At 42.9% G+C, this 27,967-nt stretch overlaps 1 protein-coding gene across 1 annotated transcript in view; it reads left to right on the top strand.

Annotated features, from left to right (window-relative positions):
* tmbim1a (transmembrane BAX inhibitor motif containing 1a) overlaps nt 1-27,967 on the top strand; it is a 46,263-nt gene that overhangs the window by 13,549 nt on the left and 4,747 nt on the right. The window contains exons 2-7 of the mRNA XM_061891015.1: nt 6,904-7,266; nt 14,108-14,181; nt 14,279-14,343; nt 14,423-14,476; nt 19,365-19,415; nt 19,516-19,555. Coding sequence (XP_061746999.1) covers nt 6,904-7,266; nt 14,108-14,181; nt 14,279-14,343; nt 14,423-14,476; nt 19,365-19,415; nt 19,516-19,555 — 647 coding nt within the window. The remainder of the gene's footprint in view (nt 1-6,903; nt 7,267-14,107; nt 14,182-14,278; nt 14,344-14,422; nt 14,477-19,364; nt 19,416-19,515; nt 19,556-27,967) is intronic.

Below are 27,967 nucleotides of genomic sequence, written 5' to 3'. Positions count from 1 at the left end.
ATAAGCTTCTTGCAAGCATCTACAGTATTTTAGCCCATTCCTCTTGGGCAAAGGTTTCCAGTTCTTTCATATTCTTGGGCTTCTTCAAGTCCCACCACAGCTTTTCTAGAGGATTTAGGTCTGGCGACTGTGAAGGCCACTCCAGAGTCTTCCAGCCCTTCTTCTGCAACCACTCTGATGTTGATTTGGAGGTATGCTTGGGATCCTTGTCCTGTTGGAAGGTCCAACGTCTCCCAAGCCTCAGCTTCCTCACTGACTTCATGACATTTGCAGCTAATATATCCTGCTAGGAAATAGAATTCATAATGCCTTGAACGCGCTGGAGATTCCCGGTACCTGAGGCAGAGAAACAGCCCCAGAGCATGATTGACCCCCCACCATGCTTAACAGTAGGCAAGGTGTTCTCTTTGTAAGCTTCATTTTTTTCTCCTCCAGACGTGATGTTGATTCATAGGCCCAAAGAGTTCCACTTTTGTCTCATCACTCTATAGAACAGTTTCCCAAAACCTTTGGGGTTTGTCCAGATGATTTTTGGCATACTGGAGTCTATTTTTCTTGTGCCTGGTAGTCAGAAGTGGGGTGCGCCTGGGAGTTCTGGCATCTCGTAGTGCACGCCTTATTGTCTGGGACGAAACCTGCGTTCCCCCCTCTGCAATGTCCTGTTGTAGTTCCTCAGCTGTTACCTGGGGGGTTTTTCACCACTGTACACACACAGCATCCTCTTTCTACCACGCCCAGGTGGTGTTTCCACTGTGCCTTTAGCTTTAAACTTGCGAATTATGCTCCCAACTGTGTCTCTTGGAATGTGTCTTTGCTATTTTCTTATATCCATATCCTTTCTTATGAAGAGAAATGACCTCCTCTCCTGACTTCTTTGACCACTCCCTGGACTTCACCATGTTGCAAATACACCATTGACCATCTACAAGAAGCTGAGCGTCACAGTCTTTTTCAATCAGTTTAATTGTTGCTCGTTATTGTTCTAATCACATCTACAGGTGTTTAACACCTGATTTTAAAAGACCTTAGTCAAATTCTGTTCTTAAGAGTTATGATCTTCAAGGGGGTTGAATAATTTTGTCAATGAGATATTAAGAAAAATGTCCTTTTTTGGTATTTTGTAAAATACAGTGTTACAATTTAAGTTGAATTTGTCTATTTGACACATCTTTATTTGATTTGACTATAAACAAAATACGGATTAAATGTCCTACTTGCTAAAACTCCCAAATTGTGTGGGGGTTGAATAATTTTGATCACAACTGTATTAGTCACTGGGCAACCATAACTCTCAATGAAAACGAGTTTGAAACCTTACAAAGAAATGTAGTTTGTGCTTAGTTTTGACAGAGATTCAGATAAACACCAGACATTTTGCCTAAAGACAGCCTTCTCTTTTCATCGAAAAATCCCTTTGAGTTTGTTCCTAAAAACGACAGTGAAACCTAAAAGCACATGATTGCTAAAACCCCAGTTTCATTATCAATGTCTCCAGGGTATTTTTATCTTTCAGCGTGTTCTGTGTCTGACACCAAGGCCAAAGAAAAACAGCAAATATCTTCAAGGAATCCTGTCAGACTGCTCTAGGATAAACATATTTTGGTCTTGTTTTGTTTTACTCTATTGTCGGGTCCCCACCCCCACCACCACCACCACTTAAAAATACAAGTCCTTCTGCAGGCATTAAGAAGTGTCTATTTTTCAAATGTTTTTCCTTAGATAGGCGGAGGAAGCTTTTCCACTCTTGGGTGTTGTTGCTTGCTGCTTGGCATGTGACGTCATGGCAACCCAAGGTGGGGCCAGCTGTTGAATTCCGTGACTGTGTCTTTCCCTTAAAAAGTCACCGTTTAAAATGGCTCTGGAGTCAAGTAGATTTTTGGAGGGGACTTTAGAGCACAAACGTTACACAGTTTATTTTATACAAAGTACGCTTCCATATGTGTTAGTATACTGCAGACCAGTGGTTCTTAACATTTTTCCACCAACCCTATTCAGTGTTTCCCCCAGAATACTTGTTAGTTAAGGTGGTGTCTCCCCAGGGGCAAGAGGGCGTCACCTAAAGTAAAAACAAAGCACAAACAGTCCTAGTTAAACCGTGATACTAATAATGTCACCTAATGTACATATTTATATACATATTTATATAATATATATATTTTTTTATAATATGTAACTACAAGCTCCATTCACAGACAGAGTCCCATTACTTTTCTGAGTGGTCGAGCGAGTCAAAAGCTGATTAAAAAAAAAAAAAATTTCTGGCGGCCGTAATTCTTTCGTGGCGGGCCGCCACAAATAAATGAATGTGTGGGGAAACCCCGGACATAATTAGTATCACGGTTTAACTAGGACTGTTTGTGCTTTGTTTTTACTTTTAGGTGACGCCACCTTGCCCCTGGGGAGACACCACCTTAACTAACATATTCTGGGGGAAACACTGAATAGGGTTGGTGGAAAAATTTTGAGAACCACTGGGCAACTGACTTAGTAAATATTGACTTACGAAGAAAAAATAATGAATAGTAAATATTGACTTACTAAGGCAAAATAATGACTAAGTCATTAAGTATGTCATTATTTTGACTTAGCAAATATTGACTTACTAAAACAAAATAATGACAACAGTGTTTCCCACAGGTCAGGCATCTATCTGTGGTGGTGTGGTCGGGCGGCGGGGGGTGGGGCGGGTGTTGGGGGGAAGGGGGGGCAGCGGCGGCGATGACCAAGAAGAACGCGGAGTTGAAATATAATTACAACGCTTTATGTACATATTTATATACATATTTATATGATATTTACATATTTATGTAATATGTAACTACAAGGTCCATTCACAGAAAGAGTCCCATTGCTTTTCGAAGCGGTCGAGCGAGTCAAAAGCCAATACAAAAAATAAATAAATAAAAACATTTAAAAAAAAAAAAATTTTTGTGGCGGCCGTAATTCTTTCGTGGCGGGCCGCCACAAATAAATGAATGTGTGGGGAAACCCCGGACATAATTAGTATCACGGTTTAACTAGGACTGTTTGTGCTTTGTTTTTACTTTTAGGTGACGCCACCTTGCCCCTGGGGAGACACCACCTTAACTAACAAATATTCTGGGGGAAACACTGAATAGGGTTGGTGGAAAAATTTTGAGAACCACTGGGCAACTGACTTTGTAAATATTGACTTACGAAGAAAAAATAATGAATAGTAAATATTGACTTACTAAGGCAAAATAATGACTAAGTCATTAAGTATGTCATTATTTTGACTTAGTAAATATTGACTTACTAAAACAAAATAATGACAACAGTGTTTCCCACAGGTCAGGCATCTATCTGTGGTGGTGTGGTCGGGCGGCGGGGGGTGGGGCGGGTGTTGGGGGGAAGGGGGGGCAGCGGCGGCGATGACCAAGAAGAACGCGGAGTTGAAATATAATTACAACGCTTTATGTACATATTTATATCATATTTACATATTTATGTAATATGTAACTACAAGCTCCATTCACAGAAAGAGTCCCATTGCTTTTCGAAGCGGTCGAGCGAGTCAAAAGCCAATATAAAAAATAAATAAATAAAAACATTTAAAAAAAAAAAATTTTTGTGGCGGCCCGCCACGAAAGAATTACGGCCGCCACAAAATGAATAGGGTTGGTGGAAAAATTTTGAGAACCACTGGGCAACTGACTTAGTAAATATTGACTTACTAAGACAAAATAATGAATGAATAGTAAATATTGACTTACTAAGATAAAATAATGACTAAGTCAATAATTGTGTCATTATTTTGACTTAGTAAATATTGACTTACTAAAACAAAATAATGACAACAGTGTTTCCCACAGGTCAGGCATCTATCTGTGGTGGTGTGGGTGTTGGGGGGGGGAACGGCGGGTTGGTGGAAAAATTTTGAGAACCACTGGGCAACTGACTTAGTAAATATTGACTTACTAAGACAAAATAATGACTAAGTCAAATTAATGATTTACTGTAAATAAGCGTTTGCAATAAGCGTTTGAAAAAAAAAGGCGTTAAAAGTGGGGCCACATGCTGACATATGCTCAACTCCATCCATTTTCTACCGCTTATTCCCTTTAGGGGCGCAGGGGGCGCTGGCGCCTATCTCAGCTACAATCGAGCGGAAGGCGGGGTACACGCTGGACTAGTCGCGACCTCATATATGCTCAACTCATCATGGTTGATTTATTACAGCATTTGGGAAGCCTGTAGTTGATTTTTATTATGTAAATGTTTTATTTTTATCAACATGTGATAGCAGGAAAACTAGGCTGCTACATTACTAATGATTAATGTAACGATAGCTGAAAAAAATAGTCCAATAGCAATGGGAGAGACTATTGATCCCCGAACACCATGGAGTTCATGTAGGCTTTATGAGTTGCATTATTATATCAACTATCAGAGACATAAACTCTTCATTTCACATAATGCCCTTTTTGCTGCTTCGACACAGAAAAAGATCAAGTGAAATAACTTAGTTGTTGCTGTAGGTCAGCACACACACACCGCAAAATTAGCTAGCATTACGCTAAAAGCTAATTAGCCTTCACCTAAAGAACTGCGAGCGAGCTGAGCTGCCGCTTTTATTTCTAGAACGTCAACGGGCTCATAGTGATGTTACTAGTAGTTGACTGGGAGGTGTTTATTATCATTTGGGGAGAGTCCACTGCATTATGCTCACCTTTCTGCTAAACACATTTGTGCTAACCCGCACCGTCTCTCCTCTCTGCTTGCCTTTGCCGTGAGCAACAATATTATGTTAAATCCACTATGGACTGGACTCTCACTATTATGTTAGATCCACTATGGACTGGACTCTCACTATTATGTTAGATCCACTATGGACTGGACTCTCACTATTATGTTAGAGCCACTATGGACTGGACTCTCACTATTATGTTAGATCCACTATGGACTGTACTCTCACTATTATGTTAGATCCACTATGGACTGGACTCTCACTATTATGTTAGATCCACTATGGACTGGACTCTCACACTATTATGTTAGATCCACTATGGACAGGACTTTTACTATTATGTTAGATCCACTATGGACTGGACTCTCACTATTATGTTAGATCCACTATGGACTGGACTCTCACACTATTATGTTAGATCCACTATGGACAGGACTTTAACTATTATGTTAGATCCACTATGGACTGGACTCTCACTATTATGTTAGATCCACTATGGACTGGACTCTCACTATTATGTTCGATCCACTATGGACTGGACTCTCTTTATCATGTTAGATTTACTATGGACTGGACTTTTACTATTATTTTAGATCCACTATGGACTGGACTCTCACTTTTATCTTAGATCCACTATGGACTGGACTCTCACTTTTATCTTAGATCCACTATGGACTGGACTGTCACTATTATGTTAGATCCTGTATGGACTGGACTCTCACTATTATGTTAGATCCACTATGGACTGGACTCTCTTTATCATGTTAGATTTACTATGGACTGGACTGTCACTATTATGTTAGATCCACTATGGACTGGACTTTTACTATTATTTTAGATCCACTATGGACTGGACTCTCACTTTTATCTTAGATCCACTATGGACTGGACTCTCACTATTATGTTAGAGCCACTATGGACTGGACTCTCACTAACATGTTAGATCCACTATGGACTGGACTGTCACTATTATGTTAGATCCACTATGGACTGGACTCTCACTAACATGTTAGATCCACTATGGACTGGACTCTCCCTATTATGTTAGATCCATTATGGACTGGACTTTTACTATTATGTTAGATCCACTATGGACTGGACATTCACAATATTATGTTAGATCCACTATGGACTGGACTTTCACAATATTATGTTAGATCCACTATGGACTGGACTTTCACAATATTATGTTAGATCCACTATGGACTGGACTTTCACACTATTATGTTAGATCCACTATGGACTGGACTCTCACTATTATGTTAGATCCACTATGGACTGGACTCTCACACTATTATGTTAGATCCACTATGGACTGGACTCTCACACTATTATGTTAGATCCACTATGGACTGGACTCTCACTATTATGTTAGATCCACTATGGACTGGACTCTCACTATCATGTTAGATCCACTATGGACTGGACTTTCACAATATTATATTAGATCCACTATGGACTGGACTCTCACTATCATGTTAGATCCACTATGGACTGGACTCTCACACTATTATGTTAGATCCACTATGGACTGGACTCTCTCACTATTATGTTAGATCCACTATGGACTGGACTTTCACAATATTATGTTAGATCCACTATGGACTGGACTCTCACTATCATGTTAGATCCACTATGGACTGGACTTTCACAATATTATGTTAGATCCACTATGGACTGGACTCTCACTATCATGTTAGATCCACTATGGACTGGACTTTCACAATATTATATTAGATCCACTATGGACTGGACTCTCACTATCATGTTAGATCCACCATGGACTGGACTCTCACACTATTATGTTAGATCCACTATGGACTGGACTCTCACTATTATGTTAGATCCACTATGGACTGGACTCTCACTATTATGTTAGATCCACTATGGACTGGACTTTCACAATATTATGTTAGACCCACTCAACGTCCATTGCATCCGGTCTCCCCTAGGGGGGGGGGGGTCACCCACATCTGCGGTCCTCTCCAAGGTATCTCATCGTCATCCCACTGGGTTGAGTTTTTCCTTGCCCTTATGTGGGATCTGAACCGAGGATGTCGTGGTGGCTTGTGCAGCCCTTTGAGACACTTGTGATTCAGGGCTATATAAATAAACATTGATTGCTTGACTGACATGGATCTAACACACCTTACCTTGCACTAATGAGGTAAATCCCCGTTCTGTCACCCTCGCAGGCAACATGTCCAGATCAGACTACCCTCCAGGGTACGATGAAGCCCACAACCCCATGTACGCACCTCAGGGCGGAAACTACCCGGCGGCCCCGGCATATGGCTTCCCGGCATACGGCGGACCCCAACCAGGACAGCCTGTGGCTCCCTACCCCACCGGTTCAAACGCTCCTTTGTTCTCCGGCCAACCGGGGAACTATCCACCGGGGAACTATCCACCGGGGAACTATCCACCGGCGAACTATCCTCCAGGGAACTATCCACCGGGCTCGTACCCTCCCGGGCCTCAAGGAGCCGGCTATCCTAGCCAGCCCCCGATGCCCCCCATCATGCCGCCGACCATACCATCAGATGTTATGAGCTCTGGTAAGTCAACGTTTTCGGGTGTGACCGGCAACCCGACTCGGACTTTGACAGCACTGACTCGGGACTCGATTTAGGCTGACACTGACACTGGCTGTTTTTCTGCAGTTGTCTCATTATTGTGGCATGTTTTGCACTCCACCTCTTCATTTTAACTTCGTAAACATTTCTGAAGACAAAGTCGACACAACCAACGTTGGAGTGACAGACCTGTTCACCCGTGTCTTGCTCAAGGACACAACGGACGCGACGAGGTTGGGAGAAGGCGGGGATCGAACCAGGAACCGTCCCGTTAAAATGGTCGAGGCTTGCGTTTGTTTGACAGACATCGTTTATTTGACGGTAGAGTTAACTGAACACAGTGAGCCCTCTTTTCACGGATTGACAATCGGTGGGCGGTAGAGGTGGGAATGTTCGGGCGGTTCGATTACGATTCAGGAGCTACGATTCGATTGAAATATCGACTATTGACGCATCCTTTATTTATGTACAGTCGTGGTCAAAAGTTTACGTACACTTCCGCAACTGCCACAACACATTCATTTATCATTATTTAAATATTACACTTATAGCATACAGTCGTGGTCAAAAGTTTACGTACACATCCGCAACTGCCACAACACATTCATTTATCATTATTCAAACATTACACTTATAGTATACAGTCGTGGTCAAAAGTTTACGTACACTTCCGCAACTGCCACAAAACATTCATTTACCATTATTTAAATATTACAATTATATTATACAGTCGTGGTCAAAAGTTTACGTACACATCCGCAACTGCCACAAAACATTCATTTATCATTATTTAAATATTACAATTATAATATACAGTCGTGGTCAAAAGTTTACGTACACTTCCGCAACTGCCACAAAACATTCATTTACCATTATTTAAATATTACAATTATAATATACAGTCGTGGTCAAAAGTTTACGTACACATCCGCAACTGCCACAACACATTCATTTATCATTATTCAAATATTACACTTATAGTATACAGTCGTGGTCAAAAGTTTACGTACACTTCCGCAACTGCCACAACACATTCATTTATCATTATTCAAATATTACAATTATAGTATACAGTCGTGGTCAAAAGTTGACATACACTTGAAAAGAACCTAATGTCATGGCTGTGTTGAGTTTCCGATCATTTCTACAACTCTTATTTTTGTGATAGAGTGATTGGAGTACATACTTGTTGGTCACAAAAAAAACATTCATGAAGTTTGCTTCTTTTATGAATTTATTGTGGGTCTACTGAAAATGTGACTGGGTCAAAAGTATACGTACAGCCATGTTAATATTTGACCTTGGCAAGTTTCACCGCAATAAGGCGCATTTGGTAGCCATCCACAAGCTTCCGCTTGAATTTTTGGACCACTCCTCTTGACAAAATTGGTAGAATTCAGCTGAATTTGTTCGACTTGTTTCTTCAGCATTGTCCACACGTTTAAAGGCCTACTGAAAGCCACTACTACCGACCACGCAGTCTGATAGTTTATATATCAATGATGAAATATTAACATTGCAATACATGCCAATACGGCCTTTTTAGTTGACTAAATTACAATTTTAAATTTCCCGGGAGTTTCGTCTTGAAAACGTTGTGTAATGATGACGTGTACGCGTGATGTCACGCGTTTTTAGGAAGTATGAGCGCTACGCACACACACAGCTAAATGTCTTCTGCTTTAACAGCATAATTATACAGTATTCTGGACATCTGTGTTGCTGAATCTTTTGCAATTTGTTCAATGAATAATGGAGACGTCAAAGAAGAAAGATGTAGGTGGGAAGCGGTGTATTGCGGCCGCCTTTAGCAACACAACCACAGCCGGTGTTTCCTTGTTTACATTCCCGAAAGATGACGGTGAAGCTTTACCATGGAACAGAGCGGTCAAGCGAACATGGGTTTCGGTGAGAAAATGGTGATAATGAGTCGGCTCTTACCGTAGACATGAGCGGAGAGCTTGCGTCCCTTCCTCCTGCACTTGTCAAAGATGCAGCTGCGGACTCTCTTGGCTCCTCCCATCGGTCGCCCCCGACCGTCGAAAGTTTCCACCGCGGAGGAGGGAAGAAAAAAAAAAAACAGCCCGGCCCCAACGACTGCTTTACTATGGAACAGAGCGGTCAAGCGAACATGGTTCCCTACCACATGTCAACCGGCAGGTTTCGGTGAGAAAATGGTGATAATAAGTCGGCTCTTACCGTAGACATGAGCGGAGAGCTTGCGTCCCTCCCTCCTGCACCTGTCAAAGACGCAGCTGCGGACTCTCTTGCCTCCTCCCATCGGTCGCTCCCGACCGTCGAAAGCTTCCACCGCGGAGAAGGGAAGAAAAAAAAAAAATCAGCCCGGCCCCAACGACTGCTTTACTATGGAACAGAGCGGTCAAGCGAACATGGTTCCCTACCACATGTCAACCGGCAGGTTTCGGTGAGAAAATGGTGATAATAAGTCGGCTCTTACCGTAGACATGAGCGGAGAGCTTGCGTCGTCCCTCCTGCACCTGTCAAAGACGCAGCTGCGGACTCTCTTGCCTCCTCCCATCGGTCGCCCCCGACCGTCGAAAGCTTCCACCGCGGAGGAGGGAAGAAAAAAAAAATATCAGCCCGGCCCCAACGGCTGCCTTCGCCTCGTCGAGAAATGTGGCTTCCCTCGGAGACACTGGCGGTCGCCACACTCCTCCGACCTTCAGGTTGTACAGGTTCGACCATATAATCTCAATAAAACACTAGTAACACAATAAGCAGATATTATCCTAGTAAATGTGTCTAAAAACATCTGAATCGCTCTGCCGTCTAGTTTTTAATTTTTTTCCCCCGAGTCCTTCACTCTCACTTTCCTCATCCACGAATGTGAAGTGAATTATATTTATATAGCGCTTTTCTCTAGTGACTCAAAGCGCTTTACATAGTGAAACCCAATATCTAAGTTACATTTAAACCAGTGTGGGTGGCACTGGGAGCAGGTGGGTAAAGTGTCTTGCCCAAGGACACAACGGCAGTGACTAGAATGGCGGAAGCGGGAATCGAACCTGCAACCCTCAAGTTGCCGGCACGGCCACTCTACCAACCTCGCTCAAATTAATGGGGAAATCGTCGCTCTCTCGGTCCGAATCGCTCTCGCTGCTGGTGGCCATGATTGTGAACAATGTTCAGATGTGAGGAGCTCCACAACCCGTGATGTCACGCGCACATCGTCTGCTACTTCCGGTACAGGCAAGGCTTTTTTTATCAGCACCAAAAGTTGTGAACTTTATGGTGGATGTTCTCTACTAAATTCTTTCAGCAAAAATATGGCAATATGGCGAAATGATGAAGTATGACACATAGAATGGAGCTGCTATCCCCGTTTAAATAAGAACATCTCATTTCAGTAGGCCTTTAAGTCGGGACTTTGGGAAAGCCGTTCTAAAACCTTCACTCTAGCCTGATTTAGCCATTCCTTTACCACATTTGACGTGTGTTTAAGGGTCATTGTCCTGTTAGAACACCCAACTGCACCCGAGACTCAACCTCCGGGCTGATGATTTTAGGTTGTCCTAAAGAATTTGGAGGTAATCCTCCTTTTTCCTTGTCCCATTTACTCTCTGTAAAGCACCAGTTCCATCGGCAGCAAAAACAGGCCCGGAGCATAATAATACCACCACCATGCTTGACGGTAGGTGTGGTGTTCCTGGGATTAAAGGCCTCACATTTTCCCCTCCAAACATATTGCTGGGTGTTGTGGCCAAACAGCTCCATTTTTGACACCACATGGACAAAGATAAGACCTTCTGGAGGAAAGTTATGTGGTCGGACTAAATTAAGGTTTTAGAATGGCCTTCTTAAAGGTGTGGACAATGCTGAAGAAACAAGTCCATGTCAGAAAACCAACACATTTAGCTGAAGTGCACCAATTTTGTCAAAGAGGAGTGGTCAAAAAATTCAAGCAGAAGCTTGTGGACGGCTACTAAAAGTGCATTATTGTAGTGAAACTTGCCAAGGGACATGAAGGCAAATATTAACTTTATTTTCCCAGCAATGACACTTAAAAAAAAAATCACAGTAAAATTATTGGGAATCCAAAAGAGTCCTCCGACTCATTAAAGTGCTAAAAAATAAATTAGACATTTTTTTACCGTTTACTTTCAACACAACAATCTCGGGATCAACTTCAGATCTATCCGTCAATTATAGGTTTTATTGTTGTTTACGTTTTTTTGTTTGTTCATTTCAGGCCCTTCTTTAAAAAAAAAAAACAGCTCAGATTTTTTTATATGGCAAAACACAAAATATGCAACTATTTCCAAGTGGAAAATTTAACGTTACGTAATTGGAGCCTTGAATAGGTCAATAATTCATAATGACATTGATTTTCTCAGCTACAATCGGGCGGAAGGCAGGGTACACCCTGGACAAGTCGCCACCTCATCGCATTTGTAGCTGAGATAGGCGCCAGCGCCCCCCGCGAGCCCGAAAGGGAATAAGCGGTAGAAAATGGATGGATGGATGGACATTGATTTTGATTCATTATTATATTTTAAAGAAAGAAACCGCCTGCATGGCAGCTTTGTGTTATTAGAGTAAAAATTGCAACATTTTCTTGTTACATTCCACCCGTTAGCTCCTTTATATCACTTTTTACGTTTTAAAAATGTATCAATCGTATTTTTAAAATGTGCCGTGGGGCTGTTAAAAAATTACAAATGGCCCCCGCAGTTTATATATCAATGATGAAATATTAACATTGCAACACATGCCAATATGGCCGCTTTAGTTTACTAAATTGCGATTTTAAATTTCCCGCGAAGTGTGGTGTTGAAAACATCGCGGTATGATGACGCGTGCGTTTGACGTCTCTGGTTGTAGCGGACATTATTTTCCAGCCCGATCCAAGCTATAAGTAGTCTTTTTTTAATCGCATAATGACACAGTATTCTGGACATCTGTGTTGCTGAATCTTTTGCAATTTGTTCAATTAATAATGGAGACGTCAAAGAAGAACGATGTAGGTGGGGAAGCTTTTAGCCTTTAGCCACACAAACACAGCCGGTGTTTCCTTGTTTAAAATTCCCGAAGATGAAGCTTTACTATGGAACAGAGCGGTCAAACGAACATGGATCCCGACCACATGTCAACCGGCAGGTTTCGGTGAGAAAATTGTGGTAATAAGTTGGCTCTTACTGAAGCGGACTATTACCTCCTCCCATCGGAGACACTGGCTTTCACCACACCCGGTACTATATAATCTCACTAAAACACTAGTAACACAATAAGCCGATGAGGGATTTTCCAGAATTATCCTAGTAAATGTGTCTAATAACATCTGAATCGCTCTCACTGCCATCGCCTTTTTTTTTCTCTACTCCTTCACTCTCAATATCCTCATCCACGAATCTTTCATCCTCGCTCAAATTAATGGGGAAATCGTCGCTTTCTCGGTCCGAATCGCTCTCGCTGCTGGTGGCCATGATTGTAAACAATGTGAGGATGCGAGGAGCTCCACAACCCGTGACGTCATGCGCACATCGTCTGCTACTTCAACGAACATGGATCCCGACCACATGTCAACCGGCAGGTTTCGGTGAGAAAATTGTGGTAATAAGTTGGCTCTTACTGAAGCGGACTATTACCTCCTCCCATCGGAGACACTGGCTTTCACCACACCCGGTACCATATAATCTCACTAAAACACTAGTAACACAATAAGACGATGAGGGATTTTCCAGAATTATCCTAGTAAATGTGTCTAATAACATCTGAATCGCTCTCACTGCAATCGTTTTTTTTTTTTTCTAGTCCTTCACTCTCAATATCCTCATCCACGAATCTTTCATCCTCGCTCAAATTAATGGGGAAATCGTCGCTTTCTCGGTCCGAATCGCTCTCGCTGCTGGTGGCCATGATTGTAAACAATGTGAGGATGCGAGGAGCTCCACAACCCGTGACGTCACGCGCACATCGTCTGCTACTTCAACGAACATGGATCCCGACCACATGTCAACCGGCAGGTTTCGGTGAGAAAATTGTGGTAATAAGTTGGCTCTTACTGAAGCGGACTATTACCTCCTCCCATCGGAGACACTGGCTTTCACCACACCCGGTACTATATAATCTCACTAAAACACTAGTAACACAATAAGCCGATGAGGGATTTTCCAGAATTATCCTAGTAAATGTGTCTAATAACATCTGAATCGCTCTCACTGCAATCGCCTTTTTTTTTTTTCTAGTCCTTCACTCTCAATATCCTCATCCACGAATCTTTCATCCTCGCTCAAATTAATGGGGAAATCGTCGCTTTCTCGGTCCGAATCGCTCTCGCTGCTGGTGGCCATGATTGTAAACAATGTTCAGATGTGAGGAGCTCCACAACCCGTGACGTCACGCGCACATCGTCTGCTACTTCCGGTACAGGCAAGGCTTTTTTTATCGGCACTTTATCGTGGATGTTCTCTACTAAATCCTTTCAGCAAAAATACGGCAATATGGCGAAATGATGAAGTATGACACATAGAATGGAGCTGCTATCCCCGTTTAAATAAGAACATCTCATTTCTGTAGGCCTTTAAGTCCTTTTAATTAAATTGATATCTCACGACACACTATCTGTATGTAATATGGCCTTTAATTTTTTGTGGCTGCAGACAGATTTGTTTTGGTATTTTTGGTCCATTATGGCTCTTTCAACATTTTGGGTTGCCAAACCCTTGGTCTTGCATGCTGCATTCGATCTTTATTCCCATTCACTCCCATGGAAAGTTTGCAACTTTGAATATTCCCCGGATTTTTGCAACCTTACTCGAGACTTTAACACGCTGACTTAATCCCTCTGGTGTCATTCACACAGATGACGAGCATGAGTTTGCGGCCAGGGGAGGCGACTGGGACGATCTGAGCGTTCGCCACGCCTTCATCAGAAAGGTAAGGGAAAAAAAAACCAAAAAAGACGACGACTTCCGTTTATTGCACGGTCCCGATGATTTTAATCGCCTGCCCTGTGCCCTTCCCGCCTTGCCAGGTGTATTTGATTTTGGCGTCCCAGCTCCTGTTCACTACCGCCATCGTGGCCGTGTTCACCTTCGTGTGAGTATCTTTTTTGGGGGGGTTTTCCTCGTATTTTTTGGTCCGCAAACTTTCCTAACTGTGTCCGTTTTCCCCGCAGCAAACCCGTCCGATATTTTGTACAGCGCAACCAAGCCATCTACTGGGCGTCATAGTGAGTTGCCAAACGTCTTACAAACCTAAAACCAGTGAAGTTGGCACGTAAATGGTAAATAAAAACAGATTGCAATGATTTGCAAATCCTTTTCATCCTATATTCAATTAAATGGACCGCACAAACAACATATTTAACATTCAAACTGGAAAACAATGTTATTTTTTACAAATATTAGCTCATTTGGAGTCTGCAACCTGTTTCAAAAAGCTGACACAAGTGGCAAAAAAGACTGAGAAAGTTGAGGAATGCTCATCAAACAATGATTTGCCAATCCTTTTCAGTCTATATTCAATTAAATAGACTGCACAAACAACATATTTAACATTCAAACTGGAAAACAATGTTATTTTTTACAAATATTAGCTCATTTGGAGTCTGCAACATGTTTCAAAAAGCTGACACAAGTGGCAAAAAAGACTGAGAAAGTTGAGGAATGCTCATCAAACAATGATTTGCAAATCCTTTTCAGTCTATATTCAATTAAATAGACTGCACAAACAACATATTTAACATTCGGACTGGAAAACGCTGTTATTTTTTGCAAATATTAGCTCATTTGGAGCTTGATGCCTGCAGCATGTTTCAAAAAAGCTGGCACAAGTGGCAAAAAAGACCGAGAAAGTTGAGGAATGCTCATCAAACAATGATTTGCAAATCCTTTTCATCCTATATTCAATTGAATAGCCTGCAAAGACAAGATATTTAACATTCAAACTGGAAAAATTAGTTATTTTTTGCAAATTTTAGCTCATTTGGAATTTGATGCCTGCAGCATGTTTCAAAAAAGCTGGCACAAGTGGCAAGAAAGACCGAGAAAGTTGAGGAATGCTCGTCAAACAATGATTTGCAAATCATTTTCATCCTATATTCAATTGAATAGACTGCAAAGACAAGATATTTAAATGGAAAACTTTTTTTTTTTTGCAAATATTAGCTAATTTGGAATTTGGTGCCTGCAACTTGTTTCAAAAAAGCTGGCAAAAGTGGCAAAAAAGACCGAGAAAGTTAAGGAATGCTCATCAAACACTTAATTGCAAATCCTTTTCATTCTATATTCAATTAAATAGACTGCAAAGGCAAGATATTTAACTGGAAAACTGTTATTTTTTGCAAATATTAGCTCATTTGGAATTTGGTGCCTGCAACATGTTTCCAAAAAAGCTGGCACGAGTGGCAAAAAAGACTGAGAAAGTCGAGGAATGCTCATCAAACAATGATTTGCAAATCCTTCTCATCCTATATTCAATTAAATAGACTGCAAAGACAAGATATTTAAATGGAAAACTTTTTTTTTTTTGCAAATATTAGCTCATTTGGAATTTGATGCCTGCAGCATGTTTAAAAAAAGCTGGCACAAGTGGCAAAAAAGACAGAGAAAGTTGAGGAATGCTCATCAAACAATGATTTGCAAATCATTTTCATCCTATATTCAATTGAATAGACTGCAAAGACAAGATATTTAACTTTCGAACTGGAAAACTTAGTTATTTTTTGCAAATATTAGCTCATTTGGAGCTTGATGTCTGCAGAATGTTTCAAAAATGCTGGCACAAGTGGCAAAAAAGACTGAGAAAGTCGAGGAATGCTCATCAAACAATGATTTGCAAATCCTTCTCATCCTATATTCAATTAAATAGACTGCAAAGACAAGATATTTAAATGGAAAACATTTTTTTTTTGCAAATATTAGCTCATTTGGAATTTGGTGCCTGCAACATGTTTCCAAAAAAGCTGGCACGAGTGGCAAAAAAGACTGAGAAAGTCGAGGAATGCTCATCAAACAATGATTTGCAAATCCTTCTCATCCTATATTCAATTAAATAGACTGCAAAGACAAGATATTTACCTGAAAAACTGTTATTTTTTTGCAAATATTAGCTCAATTGGAATTTGATGCCTGCAGCATGTTTCAAAAAAATCTTGAACAAGTGGCAAAAAAGACTGAGAAATTTGAGGAATGCTCGTCAATGATTTGCAAATTATTTTCATCCTATATTCAGCTGAATAGCCTGCAAAGACAAGATATTTAACGTTCAAACTGGAAAACGTTGTTATTTTTTGCAGATATTAGCTCATTTGGAATTTGATGCCTGCAACATGTTTCAAAAAAGCTGGCAAAAGTGGCAAAAAAGACAGAGAAAGTTGAGGAATGCTCATCAAACACTTATTTTGCTAATCCTTTTCATACTAAATTCAATTAAATAGACTGCAAAGATAAGATATTTGAATGGAAAATTATTTTTTGCAAATATTAGCTCATTTAGAATTTGATGCCTTGCGCATGTTTCAAAAAAGCTGGCACAAGTGGCAAAAAAGACTGAGAAAGTTGAGGAATGCTCATCAAACAATGATTTGCCAATCCTTTTCAGCCTATATTCAATTAAATAGACTGCACAAACAACATATTTAACATTCGGACTGGAAAACGCTGTTATTTTTTGCAAATATTTGCTCATTTGGAGCTTGATGCCTGCAGCATGTTTCAAAAAAGCTGGCACAAGTGGCAAAAAAGACTGAGAAAGTTGAGGAATGCTCATCAAACAATGATTTGCAAATCCTTCTCATCCTATATTCAATTAAATAGACTGCAAAGACAAGATATTTAACTGGAAAACTGTTATTTTTTGCAAATATTAGCTCAATTGGAATTTGATGCTTGCAGCATGTTTCAAAAAAATCTGGAACAAGTGGCAAAAAAGACTGAGAAATTTAAGGAATGCTCGTCAATGATTTGCAAATTATTTTCATCCTATATTCAGCTGAATAGCCTGCAAAGACAAGATATTTAACGTTCAAACTGCAAAACTTTGTTATTTTTTGCAGATATTAGCTATTTGGAATTTGATGCCTGCAACATGTTTCAAAAAAGCTGGCAAAAGTGGCAAAAAAGACAGAGAAAGTTGAGGAATGCTCATCAAACACTTATTTTGCTAATCCTTTTCATACTATATTCAATTAAATAGACTGCAAAGACAAGATATTTAAATGGAAAATTATTTTTTGCAAATATTAGCTCATTTAGAATTTGATGCCTTGCGCATGTTTCAAAAAAGCTGGCACAAGTGGCAAAAAAGACAGAGAAAGTTGAGGAATGCTCGTCAAACAATGATTTGCAAATCCTTCTCATCCTATATTCAATTAAATAGACTGCAAAGACAAGATATTTAACATTCAAAATGGAAAACGTTATTTTTTGCAGATATTAGCTCATTTGGAATTTGATGCCTGCAGCATGTTTCAAAAAAGATGGCACAAGTGGCAAAACAGACTGAGAAAGTTGAGGAATGCTCGTCAATGATTTGCAAATTCTTTTCATTCTATATTCAGTTTAATAGACTGCAAAGACAAGATATTTAACGTTCAAACTGGAAAACTTAGTTATTTTTGGCAAATTTTAGCTCATTTGGAATTTGATGCCTGCAACATGTTTCAAAAAAGCTGGCAAAAGTGGCAAAAAAGACAGAGAAAGTTGAGGAATGCTCATCAAACACTTATTTTGCTAATCCTTTTCATACTATATTCAATTAAATAGACTGCAAAGACAAGATATTTAAATGGAAAAGTTTTTTTTTTTTGCAAATATTAGCTCATTTGGAATTTGGTGCCTGCAACATGTTTCCAAAAAAGCTGGCACGAGTGGCAAAAAAGACTGAGAAAGTCGAGGAATGCTCATCAAACAATGATTTGCAAATCCTTCTCATCCTATATTCAATTAAATAGACTGCAAAGACAAGATATTTAACATTCAAAATGGAAAACGTTATTTTTTGCAGATATTAGCTCATTTGGAATTTGATGCCTGCAGCATGTTTCAAAAAAGATGGCACAAGTGGCAAAACAGACTGAGAAAGTTGAGGAATGCTCGTCAATGATTTGCAAATCCTTTTCATCCTATATTCAGTTTAATAGACTGCAAAGACAAGATGTTTAACGTTCGAACTGGAAAACATTGTTATTTTTACAAATATTAGCTCATTTAGAATTTGATGCCTGCAACTTGTTTAAAAAAATCTGGCACAAGTGGCAAAAAAGACGGAGAAAGTTGAGGAATGCTCCTCAAACACTTATTTGGAACATCCCACAGGTGAACGGGCTAATTGGTAACGAGTGGGTGCCATGATTGGGTATAAAAGCAGCTTCCGTGAAATGCTCAGTCCTTGACAAACAAAGGACGGGGCGAGGGTCACCGCTTTGTGCCTGAGAAATTTGTTTAAGATCAACATTTCTCAACGAGTTATTGCAAGGAATTTAGGGATTCCACCATCTACGGTCCGTAATATCATTAAAAGGTTCAGAGAATCTGGAGAAATCACTCCACGTAAGCGATGGTATTACGGACATCGGATCCCTCAGGCGGTACTGCATGAAAAACAGACATCAGGTTTGTAAAGGGTATCACCACATGGGCTCAGGAACCCTTCAGAAGACCACTGTCAGTAACTACAGTTGGTCGCTACAGCTAAAAGTCTAATATACAAAGCAAAGCCATTTATCAACAACACCCAGAAACGCCGCATGAGCTCATCTAAGATGCACTGATGCAAAGTGGGAAAGTGTTCTGTGGTCTGACGAGTCCACATTTTTGGAAACTGGGGGATAAGAACCATCCGGATTGTTCTAGGCGCAAAGTTGAAAACCAGCATCTGTGATGGTATGGGGGTGTGTTAGTGCCCAAAGGCACGGGTCCCTTTCATATCTGCTGAAAAGGTACATACAGGTTTCGGAACAAGACAATGCTAATCAGTCTGTGCAGTTCAATATAAGTTGAAAAGGATTAGCAAATCATTGTATTCTGTTTTTATTTACCAACTTCACCGGTTTTGGGGTTTTGTATATCAGGCGGGAACAATTTGTGACTAATATTTCATACCTGGTGTGTTTTTAGTGGGGTGTACTTCATCACCCACCTGGTGCTGGTGTGCTGCAAGGGCCCACGGTGAGTGTGACGCCAGCGCTTCCGAACTTGTATCAATAGAAATATATATTAACACGGCTAACCTGTATCCTGCTTTCTCGTCCCCACTCTTGTCCGCCAGGAGGAAGTTTCCATGGAACTTGATACTACTGTTCATCTTTGTAAGTAGGACACATAATTGCAACCCTCTGAAACTTTATCGGAAAATGATTGTGGTTACAGTATCACATACTCTACATGTTACAGTATCACATACTCTACATGTTACAGTATCACATACTCTACATGTTACAGTATCACATACTCTACATGTTACAGTATCACATACTCTACATGTTACAGTATCACATACTCTACATCAGGGATCCTCAACAGGCGGACCGCGGATTTGATGTTCACCTGCCCACAATAACTGATTCCAAGTCAAATGTGGACATGTCCATAATAACTGATCCCAGGTCAGATGTGGACATGGACCATAATAACTGATCCCAGGTCAGATGTGGACATGGACCATAATAACTGATCCCAGGTCAGATGTGGACATGGACCATAATAACTGATCCCAGGTCAGATGTGGACATGGGCCATAATAACTGATCCCAGGTCAGATGTGGACAGGGGCCATAATAACTGATCCCAGGTCAGATGTGGACATGGACCATGATAACTGATCCCAGGTCAAATGTGGACATGGACCATAATAACTGATCCCAGGTCAAATGTGGACATGGACCATAATAACTGATCCCAGGTCAGATGTGGACATGGACCATGATAACTGATCCCAGGTCAAATGTGGACATGGACCATAATAACTGATCCCAGGTCAGATGTGGACATGGGCCATAATAACTGATCCCAGGTCAGATGTGGACATGGGCCATAATAACTGATCCCAGGTCAGATGTGGACATGGGCCATAATAACTGATCCCAGGTCAGATGTGGACAGGGGCCATAATAACTGATCCCAGGTCAGATGTGGACATGGACCATAATAACTGATCCCAGGTCAGATGTGGACATGGGCCATAATAACTGATCCCAGGTCAGATGTGGACATGGGCCATAATAACTGATCCCAGGTCAGATGTGGACATGGACCATAATAACTGATCCCAGGTCAGATGTGGACATGGACCATAATAACTGATCCCAGGTCAGATGTGGACATGGGCCATAATAACTGATCCCAGGTCAGATGTGGACATGGGCCATAATAACTGATCCCAGGTTAGATGTGGACATGGACCATAATAACTGATCCCAGGTCAGATGTGGACATGGACCATAATAACTGATCCCAGGTCAGATGTGGACATGGGCCATGATAACTGATCCCAGGTCAGATGTGGACATGGACCATAATAACTGATCCCAGGTCGGATGTGCACCTGCCCACAAGAACTGATCTCAGGTCAGATGTGCACCTGCCCAAAAGAACTGATCCCAGGTCAGATGTGGACATGGGCCAGATAACTGATCCCAGGTCAGATGTGCACCTGCCCACAATAACTGATTCCTGGTCAGATATGGACATGGGCCATAATAACTAATCCCAGGTCAGATGTGGACATGGGCCATAATAACTGATCCCAGGTCAGATGTGGACATGGGCCATAATAACTGATCCCAGGTCAGATGTGGACATGGGCCATAATAACTGATCCCAGGTCAGATGTGGACATGGGCCATAATAACTGATCCCAGGTCAGACGTGGACATGGACCATAATAACTAATCCCAGGTTAGATGTGGACATGGACCATAATAACTGATCCCAGGTCAGATGTGGACATGGGCCATAATAACTGATCCCAGGTCAGATGTGGACATGGGCCATAATAACTGATCCCAGGTCAGATGTGGACATGGGCCATAATAACTGATCCCAGGTCAGATGTGGACATGGGCCATAATAACTGATCCCAGGTCAGACGTGGACATGGGCCATAATAACTGATCCCAGGTCAGACGTGGACATGGGCCATAAAAACTAATCCCAGGTCAGACGTGGACATGGGCCATAAAAACTGATCCCAGGTCAGACGTGGACATGGGCCATAATAACTGATCCCAGGTCAGACGTGGACATGGGCCATAATAACTGATCCCAGGTCAGACGTGGACATGGGCCATAATAACTGATCCCAGGTCAGACGTGGACATGGGCCATAATAACTGATCCCAGGTCAGATGTGGACATGGGCCATAATAACTGATCCCAGGTCAGATGTGGACATGGGCCATAATAACTGATCCCAGGTCAGATGTGGACATGGGCCATAATAACTGATCCCAGGTCAGATGTGGACATGGGCCATAATAACTGATCCCAGGTCAGATGTGGACATGGGCCATAATAACTGATCCCAGGTCAGATGTGGACATGGACCATAATAACTGATCCCAGGTCAGATGTGGACATGGGCCATAATAACTGATCTCAGGTCAGCTGTTCTCCTGCCCACAATAACTGATCCCAGGTCAGATGTGGACATGGACCATAATAACTGATCCCAGGTCGGATGTGCACCTGCCCACAAGAACTGATCCCAGGTCAGATGTGGACATGGACCATAATAACTGATCCCAGGTCAGATGTGGACATGGGCCATAATAACTGATCTCAGGTCAGCTGTTCTCCTGCCCACAATAACTGATCCCAGGTCAGATGTGGACATGGGCCATAATAACTGATCCCAGGTCAGATGTGGACATGGGCCATAATAACTGATCCCAGGTCAGATGTGGACATGGGCCATAATAACTGATCCCAGGTCAGATGTGGACATGGACCATAATAACTGATCCCAGGTCAGATGTGGACATGGGCCATAATAACTGATCCCAGGTCAGATGTGGACATGGGCCATAATAACTGATCCCAGGTCAGATGTGGACATGGGCCATAATAACTGATCCCAGGTCAGACGTGGACATGGGCCATAATAACTGATCCCAGGTCAGACGTGGACATGGGCCATAAAAACTAATCCCAGGTCAGACGTGGACATGGGCCATAAAAACTAATCCCAGGTCAGACGTGGACATGGGCCATAATAACTGATCCCAGGTCAGACGTGGACATGGGCCATAATAACTGATCCCAGGTCAGACGTGGACATGGGCCATAATAACTGATCCCAGGTCAGATGTGGACATGGGCCATAATAACTGATCCCAGGTCAGATGTGGACATGGGCCATAATAACTGATCCCAGGTCAGATGTGGACATGGGCCATAATAACTAATCCCAGGTCAGATGTGGACATGGGCCATAATAACTGATCCCAGGTCAGATGTGGACATGGGCCATAATAACTGATCCCAGGTCAGATGTGGACATGGACCATAATAACTGATCCCAGGTCAGATGTGGACATGAGCCATAATAACTGATCCCAGGTCAGACGTGGACATGGACCATAATAACTAATCCCAGGTCAGATGTGGACATGGGCCATAATAACTGATCTCAGGTCAGCTGTTCTCCTGCCCACAATAACTGATCCCAGGTCAGATGTGGACATGGACCATAATAACTGATCCCAGGTCGGATGTGCACCTGCCCACAAGAACTGATCTCAGGTCAGATGTGCACCTGCCCAAAAGAACTGATCCCAGGTCAGATGTGGACATGAGCCAGATAACTGATCCCAGGTCAGATGTGCACCTGCCCACAATAACTGATCCCAGGTCAGATGTAAACATGGGCCATGATAACTGATCCCAGGTCAGATGTGCACCTGCCCACAATAACTGATTCCAGGTCAGGTGTGGACATGGACCATAATAACTGATCCCAGGTCGGATGTGCACCTGCCCACAAGAACTGATCCCAGGTCAGATGTGCACCTGCCCGTAATAACTGATCCCAGGTCAGATGTGGACATGGGCCGTAATAACTGATCCCAGGTCAGATGTGCACCTGCCCACAATAACTGATTCCTGGTCAGATATGGACATGGGCCATAATAACTGATCCCAGGTCAGATGTGGACATGGGCCATAATAACTGATCCCAGGTCAGATGTGGACATGAGCCATAATAACTGATCCCAGGTCAGATATGGACATGGGCCATAATAACTGATCCCAGGTCAGATATGGACATGGGCCATAATAACTTATCCCAGGTCAGATGTGGACATGAGCCATAATAACTGATCTCAGGTCAGCTGTTCTTCTGTCCACAAGAACTGATCCCAGGTCAGATGTGCACCTGCCCACAATAACTGATTCCTGGTCAGATATGGACATGGGCCATAATAACTGATCCCAGGTCAGATGTGGACATGGGCCATAATAACTGATCCCAGGTCAGATGTGGACATGAGCCATAATAACTGATCTCAGGTCAGCTGTTCTTCTGTCCACAAGAACTGATCCCAGGTCAGATGTGCACCTGTCCACAATAACTGATCCCAGGTCAGATGTGGACATGGGCCATAATAACTGATCCCAGGTCAGATGTGGACATGGGCCATAATAACTGATCCCAGGTCAGATGTGGACATGGGCCATAATAACTGATCCCAGGTCAGATGTTCTCCTGCCCACAATAACTGATCCCAGGTCAGATGTGGACATGGACCATAATAACTGATCCCAGGTCGGATGTGCACCTGCCCACAAGAACTGATCTCAGGTCAGATGTGCACCTGCCCAAAAGAACTGATCCCAGGTCAGATGTGGACATGGGCCATAATAACTGATCTCAGGTCAGCTGTTCTCCTGCCCACAATAACTGATCCCAGGTCAGATGTGGACATGGACCATAATAACTGATCCCAGGTCGGATGTGCACCTGCCCACAAGAACTGATCTCAGGTCAGATGTGCACCTGCCCAAAAGAACTGATCCCAGGTCAGATGTGGACATGGGCCATAATAACTGATCCCAGGTCAGATGTGGACATGGCCATAATAACTAATCCCAGGTCAGATGTGGACATGGACCATAATAACTAATCCCAGGTCAGATGTGGACATGGGCCATAATAACTGATCCCAGGTCAGATGTGGACATGGACCATAATAACTGATCCCAGGTCAGATGTGGACATGGCCATAAAAACTAATCCCAGGTCAGACGTGGACATGGACCATAATAACTAATCCCAGGTTAGATGTGGACATGGACCATAATAACTGATCCCAGGTCAGATGTGGACATGGGCCATAATAACTGATCCCAGGTCAGATGTGGACATGGGCCATAATAACTGATCCCAGGTCAGATGTGGACATGGGCCATAATAACTGATCCCAGGTCAGATGTGGACATGGGCCATAATAACTGATCCCAGGTCAGACGTGGACATGGGCCATAATAACTGATCCCAGGTCAGACGTGGACATGGGCCATAAAAACTAATCCCAGGTCAGACGTGGACATGGGCCATAAAAACTAATCCCAGGTCAGACGTGGACATGGGCCATAATAACTGATCCCAGGTCAGACGTGGACATGGGCCATAATAACTGATCCCAGGTCAGACGTGGACATGGGCCATAATAACTGATCCCAGGTCAGACGTGGACATGGGCCATAATAACTGATCCCAGGTCAGATGTGGACATGGGCCATAATAACTGATCCCAGGTCAGATGTGGACATGGGCCATAATAACTGATCCCAGGTCAGATGTGGACATGGGCCATAATAACTAATCCCAGGTCAGATGTGGACATGGGCCATAATAACTGATCCCAGGTCAGATGTGGACATGGGCCATAATAACTGATCCCAGGTCAGATGTGGACATGGACCATAATAACTGATCCCAGGTCAGATGTGGACATGAGCCATAATAACTGATCCCAGGTCAGACGTGGACATGGACCATAATAACTGATCCCAGGTCAGATGTGGACATGAGCCATAATAACTGATCCCAGGTCAGACGTGGACATGGGCCATAATAACTGATCTCAGGTCAGCTGTTCTCCTGCCCACAATAACTGATCCCAGGTCAGATGTGGACATGGACCATAATAACTGATCCCAGGTCGGATGTGCACCTGCCCACAAGAACTGATCCCAGGTCGGATGTGCACCTGCCCGTAATAACTGATCCCAGGTCAGATGTGGACATGGGCCATAATAACTTATCCCAGGTCAGATGTGGACATGGGCCATAATAAGTGATCCCAGGTCAGATGTGGACATGAGCCATAATAACTGATCTCAGGTCAGCTGTTCTTCTGTCCACAAGAACTGATCCCAGGTCAGATGTGCACCTGCCCACAATAACTGATTCCTGGTCAGATATGGACATGGGCCATAATAACTGATCCCAGGTCAGATGTGGACATGGGCCATAATAACTGATCCCAGGTCAGATGTGGACATGAGCCATAATAACTGATCTCAGGTCAGCTGTTCTTCTGTCCACAAGAACTGATCCCAGGTCAGATGTGCACCTGTCCACAATAACTGATCCCAGGTCAGATGTGGACATGGGCCATAATAACTGATCCCAGGTCAGATGTGGACATGGGCCATAATAACTGATCCCAGGTCAGATGTGGACATGAGCCATAATAACTGATCTCAGGTCAGCTGTTCTTCTGTCCACAAGAACTGATCCCAGGTCAGATGTGCACCTGTCCACAATAACTGATCCCAGGTCAGATGTGCACCTGCCCGTAATAACTGATCCCAGGTCGGATGTGCACCTGCCCACAATAACTGATTCCTGGTCAGATATGGACGTGGGCCATAATAACTGATCCCAGGTCAGATGTGGACATGGGCCATAATAACTAATCCCAGGTCAGATGTGGACATGGGCCATAATAACTGATCCCAGGTCAGATGTGGACATGGGCCATAATAACTGATCCCAGGTCAGATGTGGACATGAGCCATAATAACCGATCCCAGGTCAGACGTGGACATGGACCATAATAACTAATCCCAGGTCAGATGTGGACATGAGCCATAATAACTGATCTCAGGTCAGCTGTTCTTCTGTCCACAAGAACTGATCCCAGGTCAGATGTGCACCTGCCCACAATAACTGATTCCTGGTCAGATATGGACATGGGCCATAATAACTGATCCCAGGTCAGATGTGGACATGGGCCATAATAACTGATCCCAGGTCAGATGTGGACATGAGCCATAATAACTGATCTCAGGTCAGCTGTTCTTCTGTCCACAAGAACTGATCCCAGGTCAGATGTGCACCTGTCCACAATAACTGATCCCAGGTCAGATGTGCACCTGCCCGTAATAACTGATCCCAGGTCAGATGTGGACATGGGCCATAATAACTGATCCCAGGTCAGATGTGGACATGAGCCATAATAACTGATCTCAGGTCAGCTGTTCTTCTGTCCACAAGAACTGATCCCAGGTCAGATGTGCACCTGTCCACAATAACTGATCCCAGGTCAGATGTGGACATGGGCCATAATAACTGATCCCAGGTCAGATGTGGACATGAGCCATAATAACTGATCTCAGGTCAGCTGTTCTTCTGTCCACAAGAACTGATCCCAGGTCAGATGTGCACCTGTCCACAATAACTGATCCCAGGTCAGATGTGCACCTGCCCGTAATAACTGATCCCAGGTCAGATGTGCACCTGCCCACAATAACTGATTCCTGGTCAGATATGGACATGGGCCATAATAACTGATCCCAGGTCAGATGTGGACATGGGCCATAATAACTGATCCCAGGTCAGATGTGGACATGAGCCATAATAACTGATCTCAGGTCAGCTGTTCTTCTGTCCACAAGAACTGATCCCAGGTCAGATGTGCACCTGTCCACAATAACTGATCCCAGGTCAGATGTGCACCTGCCCGTAATAACTGATCCCAGGTCAGATGTGCACCTGCCCACAATAACTGATTCCTGGTCAGATATGGACATGGGCCATAATAACTGATCCCAGGTCAGATGTGGACATGGGCCATAATAACTGATCCCAGGTCAGATGTGGACATGGGCCATAATAACTGATCCCAGGTCAGATGTGGACATGAGCCATAATAACCGATCCCAGGTCAGACGTGGACATGGGCCATAATAACTGATCTCAGGTCAGCTGTTCTCCTGCCCACAATAACTGATCCCAGGTCAGATGTGGACATGGACCATAATAACTGATCCCAGGTCGGATGTGCACCTGCCCACAAGAACTGATCTCAGGTCAGATGTGCACCTGCCCAAAAGAACTGATCCCAGGTCAGATGTGGACATGAGCCAGATAACTGATCCCAGGTCAGATGTGGACATGAGCCATAATACCTGATCCCAGGTCAGATGTGCACCTGCCCACAATAACTGATCCCAGGTCAGATGTAAACATGGGCCATGATAACTGATCCCAGGTCAGATGTGCACCTGCCCACAATAACTGATTCCAGGTCAGGTGTGGACATGGACCATAATAACTGATCCCAGGTCAGATGTGCACCTGCCCGTAATAACAGATCCCAGGTCAGATGTGGACATGGGCCATAATAACTGATCCCAGGTCAGATGTGCACCTGCCCACAATAACTGATTCCTGGTCAGATATGGACATGGGCCATAATAACTGATCCCAG

The sequence above is a fragment of the Nerophis ophidion genome, linkage group LG02, assembly GCF_033978795.1.
Source record: "Nerophis ophidion isolate RoL-2023_Sa linkage group LG02, RoL_Noph_v1.0, whole genome shotgun sequence".
Lineage (NCBI taxonomy): Eukaryota > Metazoa > Chordata > Actinopteri > Syngnathiformes > Syngnathidae > Nerophis > Nerophis ophidion.
This window is presented reverse-complemented; position numbering and strand designations above follow the sequence as displayed.